The sequence below is a fragment of the Rhincodon typus genome, chromosome 18 (assembly GCF_021869965.1).
Source record: "Rhincodon typus isolate 14 chromosome 18, sRhiTyp1.1, whole genome shotgun sequence".
NCBI lineage: Eukaryota > Metazoa > Chordata > Chondrichthyes > Orectolobiformes > Rhincodontidae > Rhincodon > Rhincodon typus.
The window spans coordinates 28848237-28863523 of NC_063349.1; the positions used below are offsets into that span (position 1 = coordinate 28848237).

At 37.5% G+C, this 15287-nt stretch overlaps 1 protein-coding gene across 5 annotated transcripts in view; it reads right to left on the reverse strand.

Annotated features, from left to right (window-relative positions):
• LOC109917580 (dedicator of cytokinesis protein 4) overlaps positions 1-15287 on the reverse strand; it is a 410977-nt gene that overhangs the window by 63718 nt on the left and 331972 nt on the right. For all 5 annotated transcript variants that reach the window (XM_048607674.1, XM_048607672.1, XM_048607673.1 and 2 more), the window contains 4 exons: positions 12282-12423; positions 3328-3494; positions 2016-2102; positions 1649-1825 (listed from right to left, as the gene is read on the reverse strand). In XM_048607674.1, the coding sequence (XP_048463631.1) occupies positions 1649-1825; positions 2016-2102; positions 3328-3494; positions 12282-12423 (573 nt within the window). The remainder of the gene's footprint in view (positions 1-1648; positions 1826-2015; positions 2103-3327; positions 3495-12281; positions 12424-15287) is intronic.

The window sequence follows — 15287 nt, forward strand, 5'->3', positions numbered from 1 at the left end:
TTTCGGGCCTAGACCCTTCTTCAGAAGAAGGGTCTAGGCCCAAAACGTCAGCTTTCCTGCTCCTCTGATGCTGCTTGGCCTGCTGTGTTCACATAGAATGCTGGTGCTGCCAGGACAATAGAAAAGAGTGGTTTGGAAATACTTACTCCTGAAATTTGTTGAGACAAATCTCTGAAATGGTCACTTTTAACAGTCTGATCTTTCATCACGTCAATATTTGTCTCATCATACATTTTTGCTCAGCATGATGAAGGTTTACAATATGTTATTACTATTTTGCGATCTTGTATTCTAAAGCGAAGGTAAATAAGTTTTTAGTGTTATCTCTATGAAGGTGATATGCTTTTAAAGAAAAAAGGGTCAGAAAGTAATTTTGAACAGTGAGTTCAAAACAGTGTTTCAACAAAGCATATTACTTAAGCGACATGACCAGACAAGATGCCTGATAAGCACCTGAAGTAGTCACAAAGCTCAGCTTTATAAGACCCATGAAAGGAGACACAGGAGGTCATAAATAGGTTCGGTTCAGAAGAAGAAAAGATCCATATTAGCAGAAGGGCATTTTTATGGCAGTCTCAAAGCAATCAGAGGTTGAAGGAGGATTTAAGCTGTTTTAGCAGACCAAGTAGATAGGATTGGAAAAAGGTTTTGAGCTTTCCTTAGAGTTCATTGATAAATGGTCAATGAATTAGCCTGTCCATGTGTCTCTGGGACAGACGTAGAGAAGTACATCTGGTAAATGTGCAATAACTCCCCAAAATGAAGTACTTATGACCTCTTCAGTTAAAGAAGAAATATTAAACTGAATATAGGAGTGATACTTTTCACTGGAACCAAGTGTTGTAAAGGATATTGCTGTAAAAAATATCTTAGAAATCATCTTATACAATATAGCTTTGTTTTCTTTCCTTTTGTGTAATAATTTTATGTTATTTTTCAAAAAGTACATTTGCAGCCTGGTGTGAATATGTTCAATGGCTAACCACTATGGTAACCAAATTATAAAAAAAATAACTTTTGGTCCATCACCCAGGCTCCACTCTGAATTTGACTTGTCCAGCACTGCCATCAGCTGAAATTTGAACTTTACAAATAAACCCAGAGATACAAATTCCTTCTGGCTGTTTTTTTTTATATTTGAATTGATAGGGTGGCCAGAACAAAAAAAGCGAGTAACGCATTTCTAAATTAGCCAATGGAATATTTCTCATAATGACCCAAGGCAGCAGGTGAGATATTGTTTTAAATCCTGCTAAATATTTCCTTCAACTGTTTCCATCTCTCGCCCAAACCCCAGCCCTATCCTTACATTCCTCTTAGCTCAGTGTTCCTCAGCTGTTGGAACACGCTGCAGTGGTGGGACCCCAGGAACTGACATGCTTGTCAATGAAATACAATCCCAGGCTTCTCACTAGTGACTGAAACATTATCTGATTTTATTTTCACAATTCAGCATAAAACTTATTCTCAGAAAAATGTTTGCAATAACTTATGTCCTTTAATCATAAATACAATACCAAAATGCATGTAAATACTCCTAAGAAAAAGTCATGTTTTGTTTTTATCATAGTGGGACTAGGGTTTTTTTTGACAAAATGTTTGATGACATGTAAGATGCAAATATTTGACAATCACTACTCTAGTTTACCTCTTGGTATCTGGCAAGTCCTCCATTAACGGCTGCATCAATGACACCATTGAGACACATGGTCAGGGGATTGATATTCTGCATCTGTCTTGACTGACACTGTGTGATTAGAGTTCGCAGTTGTTGGTTCTTGTTCTCCAGCACCTCAATTGCATTTTCAAGAGGACTCATTTCAACCTAGAAACAGATTCCTGATCAAAGTCAGACTCTTTTTCAAGAATATAATCTGGGGAACCTTCTAATAGAATTTGTTTCTGCTTATTTTGTTGTTTTTAATAAAAATGCTGTAGCCTAAACTTAGTACAAAAATGACACATCACAGCACTTTTTACATTTGTGAAATTTACAACTGACTGCTTGAACTCACCACTTCCCGTCTATCCACCTCAAACCAGCGGGAGATACCTGGTAAACTCTGAACCAATGTCAAAGTAGTTCGCTCAACCCACAGACTCTGACAAAAATAACAAGAGAGAAGGAAATAATTAAGTGTTTTGAAATCCATGGTAAAACCCACTCTGTATGTATTAATTAAGACTTCTTGATATCAACAACTTTGTTTAAAAATGTCTTAGTCTTAGCATTTTCACACTTAATTAACTGAAAATATAATGAAGTAATTAAGCCCCAAATTCAAACTCAATGACAAATTTTGGGGGCAGGAATAAGTGTCAAATTGGCTTCCCAATACTGCATTGTGTGAAACCAGTCATCCAGTAATGATTTTTCCTGAATTGTCCAATTAAGGACAACAGGCAGGCTCACCATACAAGTTCTGACAATGGGTGGTCTCTTGTAATTCAAGGGTCAATGGTCAGAGCTTCTAGCTGAGGTTATAGCATCCTGCCATTTCACTTAAGTGAGAGAGTTGTTACTTGTTCATGGTTTGTGACCATCAATGGCTATGTTCACATTTATTGCCCAACCTAATTTTCCAGAAAGCAGTTTTCCAGACATTGCTGTGGGACTGGAATCACACATCGGCCAGATTTCTAAGGGACATTATGGTAAGTTTCCCAGAAATTTTTAAACCTTTTAAGATTCAATAAAATGCCAGAATTGCCATCATGGAAGCAGACCTGTTCACAGGGGCTTCTGTATGCAGGCAGTTGGAGAGGTGTTCAAAGTCTGACTGGAGGATTTGCTCCCTTGGTTGGCTTCTGATAATTGGTCTTAAAAGATCATTCACTCTCCTTGATTGGCCACCCACTACATATGTGGAGGTAGCTCTTCAGGCCTTGATCCTGCCTCCAGGAAAATGGCCAGGGAACAGGATGGTGCCGACAAACTAGTGTGAATTTTCATTTCTGCTTGTTTGATTACTGATGCAACGAGGAGGATGAAAACTTGCCCCTCAATTTCAAATGGAAGGAGGCCACTATTCAAAATCTCCAATTTTCATCAAAAACAAAGCAGTTCACTGTGGATGCTGGAGATTGGAAACAAAGGCACAAACTTTGGAGAAAGTCAGCAAGTTTGACTACGGAGAGAGAAATGTACTTAATATTTCAAGTCCAATGGGTCTTCTTCAGAACCGCAGTTCTCAACAGTAGCTGATGCGACCAGATCTGCTGAGTTTCTCCAGCACTGTGTTTTACTTCTCATCAACATCAAGTTAGACTCAAATGTAAATATTTGGATCTCTACTTGTTGTACTCACATAAGATAAAAGTGCATACCTTGAACTCGTTTTCTTTGTCCTTGATTCCTTTGTGGAATGGTCGATCATATCTGAACCTCCAGATATTGTTGACTCTATAAAAACTCTTAATATGGTCAGGTATAGCTTCTTTCTGCAGTATCTCATGATTATCAGGAATGGGAATTACTGCATAAATCTGCAGATCTGTATGTTAACAGTTAAGAAAATGTCCAGATGCCTAATAATTAATTAAAATGCAAGATATGAAGTACTATTAAAAAAAAGATGCCTATCAAATCCTTGATAATTTAAATACAGAAATCAAACATGCCAGTGGAAGTTAGAACAGGAAACGCTGGATATATACAGCTTTTCAAAGACACAATAGATACGGGTTAAATGTGTTTTCGTTAGAAATGCGGATGAGAAAATTTTGCAGTTAAAATTATGATCCAATGGTCATTAGATATAACATTTTACAGCAAGCTTTGAAAGGAGAAGAGAGTTAATCAACTGCACTTTAAAAACCTGATGACTTAATTAATAAGGAGTTAAAGCTCAACAAGATATTTTGTATATTAATCGCCATAGAGAAGATGGGATATACACCAAACAGCAAGGGCTGATTCTAACTCTATGCAAAATTGTCAAAAATGTTAACAGTATTGTCAAGCTCCAAAAAGATGAAGAATCCTGTCAGAAGTGATTAAATATTAACAGGTAGAGCAAAACCCCTGGCCCACTGCATGATGGCATTGGCACAGACTGAATTACAGAGTGTTCCACTCAAACTGTGCATAGATCTTGGATTAACAAAAGTGAATGAATGATATGTAACTTTTTTTAATATTGGAATCAACTCCACATCCATTTTATAGTACATAAAATTTTAATTGGCATGGTTGACATTTTTAAACCATAAGTAAACTGCTATCTTATGAACATTTATATGCTTGTTGTCAATTACGTTTCAGAGCTGTCGTAATATTAGTTCCCATATATGCCACAGATTTTAGTTTCAGTGCTTTGAAATATCTGTCCCAAGCTTGGAGCACTTTGCTTCCTGCAAATTCTACAATTTGTTTATTTTCCTTCAAGTCCACAGGCAGGTCTAATTAATCAGCAATGGTAAAGAAATTCACCATCAAACACATGAAAACTACCTTGCTCATGATAGTCATGCCTTTAATTTTATCTTTGATTTTCAAGTGCAAGAAGATAAAATATTCAATCTAATTTCAATGACCAAAAAACCCTCACATCCAATAGGAGGTTCAGTCATGTACTTTATCACTTCCAATTTCTGAAATTAATAAACCTACCTATTTCTTTTCTGCATTTGAGAGAATTAGTCTCAGATAAGTCAGTTACTATTTGCAGATTTCTCAACTTCCATTTATCAGAGTAATAATTCTTGATCTATGTGTAAAAATGAAGCATAATCTGATACATGCCAATACATAACTATAGCTTGCAATTATTCTTATTTAAATGCTTTTGAAGTTTGGTTCATTTTTGACTATAACAATTTACTTAATCCTAATATTTTCCTCTTTGCTCAGTGGTAGTGCTTGCCTCCAAGTCAAAATTTCATAGATACTTGATGGTATCATTTTGAGGCTGACACTTCAGTACAGAAAAGAAGGAGTGATGCACTTCAGAAGTGCTGTCTATAACACAATACATTAAGAAGAGACAGCAAGATAAAGGTTTCGAGTCTAGATGACTCTTCATCAGAGGATCACCCTTCTCCCATCCCCTCAGGTAGACATAAAAGATCTCCACATAGTGTTCTGAACAGCAAGGGAGCTCTCTGGATGTCTTGGCTAATATTTATCCCCCAGTCAACATCTCTAAGGCAGCTGATCCGGTCACATTACAGCCTAGAACTGTTGGCTGCAGATTGTCTGTTTCCAAAGACTACATTTGAAAATGCTTTTATTGGCTGTTTCACTGCGACATCTATAAGTCATAAAATATGTTATATAATTGCAAATTTCTCTTTGTTTTCTCTATTGTGTGCTACAAGTAATATGCAATATATCATGAAGCTTCAAAGCCTGCAAAATAGCTTAACATCAAAACAGTAAACAATTTAACCTGCGAAGCTGTGAAATTCCCACTACTTGTCATTACTGTCCAATTATATTATATATTCTGTAAATTAGTCAAAATGGGTACAAAATGCTACAAAATAGCTCTCAAAGGTCACATGAACACCTCTATGGATTTTAAGCTGGTATTGGGACTAGACTGTATTTATTCCATTAAGAAATCACAAGACACTTTTATGAAATTCAATGAACATCTCCAAGGACAAACATAACTCCCTGGCAACAAGGTGCAGGGCTGGATGAACACAGCAGGCCAAGCAGCATCATAGGAGCAGAGAGGCTGACGTTTCGGGCCTAGACCCTTCATAACTCCCTGGCATTGATTTCCCGGAACAGTATTTCCTAACTCATCACAATTTGACAATGAAAACCATTAATGGCTGAGACAGTTAAAAAAGTTAATTACTGCAACCAAAAGACAATGGATGGATCTTTTTACCAAAATGGGATACATGACGCAATAATTTTGGGATAACAAACATCTTACACTTTGATCCTTGTGAGACAGATTCCAAGATAACATTTTGGCAGAACTCGGAGAATAATACAGAGTGTTTTCCAAAATTCTCTTGTTTCAGAGAAGATTCTATTAGATAGGAAAATAATGAATGTAACTTTTTTATTCAAAAAGGTGGGGAGATGGAAGTAGAAAGTAGCAAACTATAGGCCAGTTCACTTAACATCTGTCATAAAGAAAATGTTAGAAGCTATGATCAAAGACATATGGCATGCCACTTGGTGAGATTAAAGATAATCAGTCAGCATTAACATGGTTTTGTGAAAAGGAAATCATGTTTAACCAATTTATTAGAGTTATTTGAGAAAGTAACATGTGCTATAGATAAAGGGGAACCAATCGATGTATTCTACTTAAGTTTCCAGAAAGTGTTGATAAGGTGCTACATCAAAGATTATTGTGGAAGATAAAGTTTATCAGGGTAGCATATTGGAACAGATAAAAGATTGACTGGCCAGCAGGAACGAGTAGGCAAAAATAAGTCATTTTGGTTGGCATAATGCAATGAGTGATGTGCCACAGTGATCAGTACTGTGGCTTCAACATTTTACAATTTATATAGGTGACTTGGATGAAAAGACTGCAGGAATTATCTATACTTACTGACAACACAAAGATGTATAAAAGCAATTTTGAAGACCCCAAAAGGATGCTGCGGAATAATATAGATAAGTTGTGTGAGTGGGTAAATATTTAACAAATGGAGTGCAATGAGAGAAAACGTAAGATTGTCCATTTTGGAAGAAATAAATGAAAGCATAAAACCTTAGGCAAAGGCATCTTCAAGCAAGCTAGGTTTGCAACAATAAAACAAAGTTTTATTAGTGCCTACTTTAAATCTTTGTATCCATGTTTAGCTAAGAACTGCATGACATTTTAAATGCAATTTTCATCAATAATTATGCAACAAAATAACTTCTTTAACTAAAACAGAAATTGTTGGAGAAAGAAGTAATCCATGATGGAGGACAGGAAAAATTGTAGCTATAAGAGCTGTTCCTTTTTTGGAGTGTTTTTAGTGTTGGAGCTGATTTCCTCAAATTCTACAGCAGTAATTACTGTTTTATAAGCTGTTGTATTGTTTTGGAACTTCAGGAAAAAAAAAGATCAAAACAACAGCACTTAAAAAGGAAGGAAGACAGACAAAGGCAGTGACCACATGGGAAATGAATCAAATGGAGAAATTAACCTGCATTGCTGTCTGACCCAGCAGTGAATCTGCACGGCTGACTGTTCTGCCTTTTGATTTCAAGTATCTCTGGATATCAGAGACATCTAAGAAAACTTAACGAACAGCGAAATTCATAGCTGACCTTGGAGAAAACTGTGTGGAAGAGCTCACAGCAGGGGAGCAGCTAAGTGACTTTTTTAAAGTGTAAAAGGCATCTGGTAGGTATATGAATAGGAAGGGTTTAAGAGGGATATGAACCAAATGCTGGCAAATGGGACTAGATTTATTTAGGATATCTAGTCTGATCAAAGGATCTGTTTCTGTGCTGTACATCCCTGTGACTCTAAACACAAACTTTAAAGAAGGTTGACTGGACTGAAATGTTAACTCTGCTTTCTCTTCACAGATGCTGAGTTCCTCCAGCAATTTCTGTTTTGTTTCATATCTTCAGCATCTGGAATTCTTTGTTTTATATTAAACTACTTTTTATCTTTTTTAATACAAAAGCTTTTTTTAAAAATTGGAAAATTCAAAAACTAAAAAAGGAGCTGAATGAGCTATACAAATTCATAGTTCATGGACCTATCTGAGGATATGCCTGAGGTGTTGTGATGTATGACTATTATAACTTTTATAGAATGTAAACCAATCTGAAACAACACCTGGGAGGACAAGAAAAATTGATGCAAAGCCAAAAGGAAGGTTATCTTTGAGCAAATTACTACAGATGCTGGAATCTGTACATAAGCTCTGATGAAGAGTCATCTAGACACAACAACGTTAGCTTGTTTACTGTCCACGGATGTTGCCTGACCCGCTGTAATTTCCAGCATTTTTTTTTGTTTTCAGGAAGATTAGGTTCAGTAAGTAAACACTTCATTGAAGTGGAGTTTGCAGACATTTTATGGGTGGAAACATGTTACCTAAATGGCAAGAGATTAGAGATGCAGAGGTATCTGGGTATGTTGTGCATGAATTGCAAAAGTTAACTTGCAGGTTCTGAAAGTAATAAAGAAAGCTAAGAGAATGTTAGACAGTTGTCTGAGGCTGGAATCAAGCCCAGGTCCCCAGCACTGTGAGGCAGCAGTGCTAACCACTGAGCCACTGTGCCACCCTGTTTTTTAAAGCAAGCTATAAATACACATGGCTTTTTTTTAAACTGACAGATTTCATGCATCCTTGTTCATCTTAAAGGTAAAATTGTGCTTGATCTTGTCTGAGGAACTCATGAAACTTTGGGAAACTTGTCTGGACTCATCTAACTAGGTATTACAGCTTAGAGACAGTAGGGATTGCAGATGCTGGAAGCTAGAGTCAATAAACATGGAGCTGGAAAAGCACAGCAGGTCAGGCAGCATCCAAGGAGGAGGAAAATCAATGTTTCGGGCTGAAACCCTGACGAAGGGTTTTGGCCCGAAACATTGTTTTTCCTGTTCCGACATGTATGACAGCGACCTATTTTCTTCAAAAGGGAGCAAACAAACAATACCACTTTATGATCCTGCACAATTATTTGCATATAATATCCAATTAAGCTGCAGCTCAGATGGTAATACTCTTAACCCTGAATCACAAGGTCCTGCATTCAACTCCTACTCTGGGGCTTTGGTGTATAAAAGCCAAGGCTGACACCACTGGTTGAGTACTTCACTGTCTGAGGTGTCAGCTTTCAGATGAGATGTTAAACCACAGTCCAGTATGCTTGGTCAGGTGAATGTAAATGATTGCAGGCACTATTGCAAATAAGAGTTAGGGGAGTTATCACCAATGTTCTGGCCAATTTATTTTCATTACAGAAAACATCATTTAGTCGCTACTACATTATTGATCAGGTCCACAGTACAGCAGAATATATGTTGGTGGAATATGGATCTTAGTCTGTGCTGCTAACATAATCAATGCAGAAGCTGAGAACGTAATGATAGATGGTTGAGCTAAACACGTCAACCATGTGAACTTCAGTGTCAAGAGACTACTCCTCTATTTCCTAAATAAGATATAATTATACGTTGCTTTTGCATCCTTGTTAAGCCAGTTTTGCAACATTGACCTGACATTCTTAGTGGAAAGTTTTCTTAATGGATGTGTTGAATATCCTTATTCATGTCTTGTATTTTAATGAGATTTAAAGCATTCAAACAAACAGTCCTAACATCCATTTAGCTATTAATTCTTGAAGAAAATAGCAGTCATTTTGGAAGCATTATGTTTTTTTGGTCTCTGGTGCAAGTACTTAGAAGCTTGCAACATATTTCCTTCACAGAAATATAGAAAATAGGAGTAGGCCATTTGGCCCTTCAAGCCCATGCCACCATTCAATATGATCATGGCTGATTCTCCAACTCAGGACCCTGTTCCTGCATTCACTCCATACCCTTTTATCCCTTTAGCCCAAAAACAGATTCAGCTGCTTTCTTTACAGACAAAACAAAATGAAACATTGCTTATGGCTATCAAATAAAAACAGGGTGAAATTAGAAGGAAAATACTGCAGTGGTATGAAGGATATTGCATATGCCTTCACTAATTGACTTTATTGAGGTTTATAAAATCATGAGGGGCACGGACAGGGTGAATAGCCAAGGTCCTTATCCTAGAGTGGGGAGTCCAAAACCAGAGGTCTTAGGTTTAAGGTGAGAGGGGAAAGATCTAAAAAGGACCTGAGGGATAACTTTTTCACGCAGACGATGGTGCATGTCTGATATGAGCTGCCAGAGGAATTGAGGAGGCTGGTACAATTACATTTAAAAAGCACCTGGATGGGTCTATGAATAGAAAGTGTTTCAAGGGATATGGGCCAAATGCGGGCAAATGGGACTAGGTCAGATTGGGATGTCTGGTCGGCATGGATGGGTTGGATCGAAGGGTCTGTTTCCCTGCTGTATGACTCTGTGACTCTATGATATATTCTTCATATTAATAGCAGCAAAGCACTGGTCTGACATAATAAGTTACTAAGTGATAAATCATTACAGAGTATACCACAGTGTCATGATTAGTGAAAACAAAACTGTCATCACAAAAGCACTTTTTCTACTTTGAGTAGGGTGCATTCGTGCATTGAAAATCCTATTTTTGGGTTAGATCATATAAAAATCTGAAAAATGAGACAACAGAAAATATGTATGTGCTAAAAAAAATTGTATTGTTGTTTTCCTGGTGCCATCATTTACTGTAAGAAAGAAAAGTAAATTACAGCCATGCTCTATGACTTGTAAAAAAAAGCCATTCTGTGCGTTAACGATTTCTTAGGTACATCATGTTTCACAGAAGGGGGGCTTCAAGAGATAGGATCACAAATAAAAAAAAATCACTAATAATCTTAGCTGCTAGAGATTTCATTTCAATATACATGTTCTAACAGGAAGTACTTGCCATCTGTTTAATGTTATTTTTACTGGTAGGATTGGGTTCTATCTTTAATCATTACACCATTTAATGCTATGCCAGTAAGAACAGATCTAATCTATATTTTGCCACATCATTACTTGCTACCTTTCAGAAAATAGCATAAATCCCAGCATGTGATTACCATTATATAAACACCATTTTAGCCACAGTCAACTAATGAACTACAATGTGCAAAACAAAGGTTCATTTTGTAACTCTTCACAGTTATAAAACATTATAGCAATCTGGTAAAAGTATAGATGAATTGCAGTTTTATATATGCTCTGATCAATTGTAAATCCTCTAAATCAATTATAGATTCTCTGATCAATTATAGATCATATCCTTCCCTAAATTGATTGTCAAAAACTGTCCAGTTCAAGCATTTCAGATACTTTTTCTATCACAAAAGTTTTTGTTGGTAATGTGTTTATTACTATCGTAGTTAAAGGCTTTTCTACTGTGATATAATATGTCAAATACTACACTTGAACAGAAACTTTGATCTTATTGAAACATGAGATGCAACTTGTGTTTTAACATGTTCCAGTTCAATTTCAGCAAGTTGGCTGTACTGTAGTTTAATAATTGACAGAATCATGCTCTTAAATTGCTGTTAAGTTTAAGAATGTGGATTTTTTTTCAAGTAGTTATTGGACAATGTGACAATCCACTAATAGAGTAACTGTTTCTTTTGATAGAATGTGCCTCCAGAGAGCAAATTGTGCAGAGTAAGGACATTTTCTAATAACTCAAAACATCCGCTGTCGGTCTAACAACATAATCAATGCCATCACTGGAGATGTCTGTAAGATGGATCATGCCAGCTGTGCAAAAATCACTGGGGAGATGGGAAGCCGAGAAATTACGGTTTGTTATAAGAAACTTATTTCACATTCTGGAACTTATAAAAAAATTCCAGGTGAAAATTTTAATGTACTGGACATTGAGTTAACTGTGTGCAATAGTTCTGGGTTTTCAATGAAGAGACACGGGGAATATAAGAAATTTGGATATTTCTCAAGTCTCTTAGATCAGCAACTGTCCTTTGGGCCATTTCATATTGTTTGTAGATTCAAATATAGACCTGCTAGTAGTGAATGAAAAAGCAAAATAGTCAATATCTTAGGAATCAGATTATCTTATCCTCTTTTATTTCAGTTAATGGAGGTGGAGGTGCGCTGTATGTAGATAGTGGGATTGTGAGGACAGTGAGAATGAGGAAGAAATTAATACTAATATGCAGGGAATATCACCTTTGATGTTGTATGTCACAAGGCAGTAAGATAACAAGGTGTTTCCAGAAATTTCTTGAGCAAAGTTCAAAGGGTTTATCAATTACATCTTGACCTTGAGACATATTTTTTCTTGAGAAAACAAAATCCAGTTTAAAATTGACTACATAACGGAGGTAGGTTGGAGGAGTTTAATGAATAATACCTTTCTTGATTATTTTTGTTGCTATGAGTGGCTGAGATAACAGACATGTGCAATCAAAATCATTAAGTTATACCTGATTTGCAATCGTGTCTTGCCATTTGAAGTGCAACAGTTAGAGTTTCATTACTCAAGGTCAGCAACATCCCCTATAATTGAAGCACAAATAAACACTATTTCTACAGAAAAAAAATAATTCTTATAATAAGCTATATAGCTTCATTTTTAAATTACTTTGTCTATCTAGGCTTTACTATAATGTCCGATAACAAATGTAATATTTAAATTAATTTAAGACAACTCATCTGCACAGTACTCCTTCAGGTTCACTTCTGACCTATTGCACGGGTTTCTTAGGATACACTGTGCATCAGCCTGAAAAATGGTCTCCTCAGGCTGGTTGGCATGCTGCATAGCAATTGCATGTGGGAACTCATTCAACATTCGCTGTTGGAAGGCCTCCAATCGCTCATAATCATGTCCTCGACAGACAAACTCCTTGTTCTGTTAGAGATGAAAGATGAGGAAGCAATTATCAGACAGACAGTGAACACAGTACAACACAATCTAAGGAAAATATGTGTTTTATCAGTGACCTGATCAGTGACAGGTGGAGAAGGCTGTGTTGCGTTAAATGCTACAGGAACTTACAAAAGGAAGATGTGTGGGGAGGTGGGGAAAAATTTTACTGTGTGACTGTGACAATTGCATTTACAGTCACGGAACTACTGAACAGAGAGCTCACAAAAAAAAATCTGCAATGGCCAGGAGGAAAAAGTGGAAAATCTTTGCATGTCAGCCAGTCTTCTGCTGTACCAATGATGGTTGTACTTGCAGCTCAATCAAATAATAGCAAGTTGAAGTTCACTGTAACTTCATGTCATTGGCCTTCATTCAGGGCTTACTTTGAGCAGTCAATTTTACTGAAGCAGCAAAAGCTACTGATATAACAAGGTATAGAGCTGGATGAACACAGCAGGCCAAGCAGCATTGGAGGAGCAGGAAAGCTGATGTTTCGGGTCTGGACCCTTCTTCAGAAAGCTATTGCTGTTTTTCCAGGCTAGTGAGAATAGTTGAGTGCTGCAAGAAACATATGGCCTGTAGCACCCGCATTAATGCTGCATGTCCTATCTGTGCTTTAAAAAGTTAGCCTTTAGAAGCAGTATTGAGAACTGAGTAGAACAAAAACAAACTCAAATTAAGGTGCCACGAAACAGAACAGAAGATGATTGAAAGTGTGTGCAGGAGTTGGGGGAGGTGAAGTGGACAGCATCAAAGCACATGAGATGGCATCCTGCTGATAGGCAGCTCATCATTCATCTTGTGGGGTTGAGGTTCAGCATTTCACTATACTGTGGGACTACAAACTGCAGAAATGCTTGTGGCCTATGTTCTGATTATGTATGGTTCCAAGGCAGAGCACAGGTCTGAGCTTAGAGTCTGCACAGCAGTAGCAGCATCTTCAGTTGTCATGAGGGTCCAGTTGCACTGTCCCTAGGTGTAGCCATATTCTCCAAGGGTAGACTTTAAATTAATAATGATCTGACAGGTAACAATGCACGGGCTGGAAGTAAACTTCTCTGAACTTATTTTGTGCAGCCCTGATAATAATTACATGAGCAAAATGAGTTTATTTTCTTCTAATTTTTGGAGTCCTCGAAGAGTGGGGAGTTTATACTTCAGCTGTACAGGACATTGGTGAGACCCTGGTCATCATACACATGGAAAGATGTTAATGCGTCGGAAGCAGTTCAGTCAACGTTTACTAGACAAATATCTGGAATGAGCAGATTGCCTTATGATGAAAGCTAGGCCTGTACCCTTTAAAGTTTAGAAGAGCCAAAGGTGACTTATTTCAAACAGCAAAGATCCTGAGCTGACTGGACTGGCTGGATGTCCAAAGGATGATTCCTCTAGGGAATTCAAGGAGGAAGCTTGGGATTCTTTTGGGAGAATCTAAATATAGGTGTCATCGTTTAAAAATAAGGGTTCTCCCATTGAAGACGGGTGAGGAAACATCTTTTCTCCCAGAGGGTTGAGTGTCTTTGGAATTCCCTTCCTCAAAGTGGCGGATGCAGAATCATTGATTTTGTTTTTAAGGCAGAGGTAGATAGATTCTTGATTATCAAGAAGATGTAAGATTTCCGGTATACACAGGAAAGTATAGTTGAGATTAAAATCAGATTAGCCATGATCTTATTGAATGGCAGAGCAAATTCAAAGGGCTAGGTGGCCTATTCTTGTTTCTTGTTTGTATGTCCCTGACGTTCAAATCTGTCCTCTTTAACAGAGCTGTGAAAGGACCGCATGTTCTGATGAAAAATTCTTGTGACTGCTCAAAAGCGCTGAATGCTCACTCTGTATTGAATCCTCTGCCTCATACCCTGACCCAGCCACGGTGAATATATCTGTGTTAGTACTTGGGAGTGATGGAATATGTGACTGTATATCCGCAGAAAGAATCTACTCCTCTGAGGTGTATACATGGACAGTGATCATTTGTACTTGCTATTCCAATTCCAACAGCACCATAAGGGATGGTGGTCTACTCACATTCTTGTTATACATTGACTGGAAAACTGAGGAACCACCCTTGCCTCTTAAGTTAATTGAAGAGCTTCCTGCAGCAATTTCCGATGTTGGCAGCGATTATCCTGGAACTGACCTCCTTAAAAGTCGCTCATGACGCCTTCTGAAGTTGGGGTTTTTGGATCTTTCTTGGTATAGGATGCAGAGAAAATATCCCTCCTCATTCGTACAACTTCCAGGTGCAATACAACTTGCAGTAGTTTCTTCTTCCATCGCTTCAACAGGGGATCGTCACTTTGCTTGAAGTGCACAACCACGTTGAAGTCATCATACACGAATTGCACTCCAATTAGCTAACGGGTCAGCAAGTCAAGTGGGAAACCAACCAATATGATTTTAATGAAGCCTAGGAGTCTAAAACTTATACTGTTTATCGCTGCAGTAGATACATTTTGAATGTATGTTGAAACCCACCTGCCAATAACTGGCCAGGGACCTGAGTGCAGCCAATACGATGTGCTTCAAGCTTCACTGTTTTCTACACATGTGAAAGAGTACAACACGTATAGAAAGTAAGTGATATCTAGGCATGTGCAGTGTGATGATAACTGCATTAGGATCACAAACAGAATAACAAATGGATCCACAAAGTTAATCTGGAAAACAAATAACAGGGAGACTAGTCTGAAATGTGTCAGGAATAAATGTTGCAAACTAAGAAACAAAGAAACCATGAAATTAGTGGAAGCAAGTCATAGAAAATGGATTGCAGAGGCATTTGGGGAGAGAATAAAATGAAGACTATGGTCAGAAGGCCTGAATCGAATGAGGATTTTCAA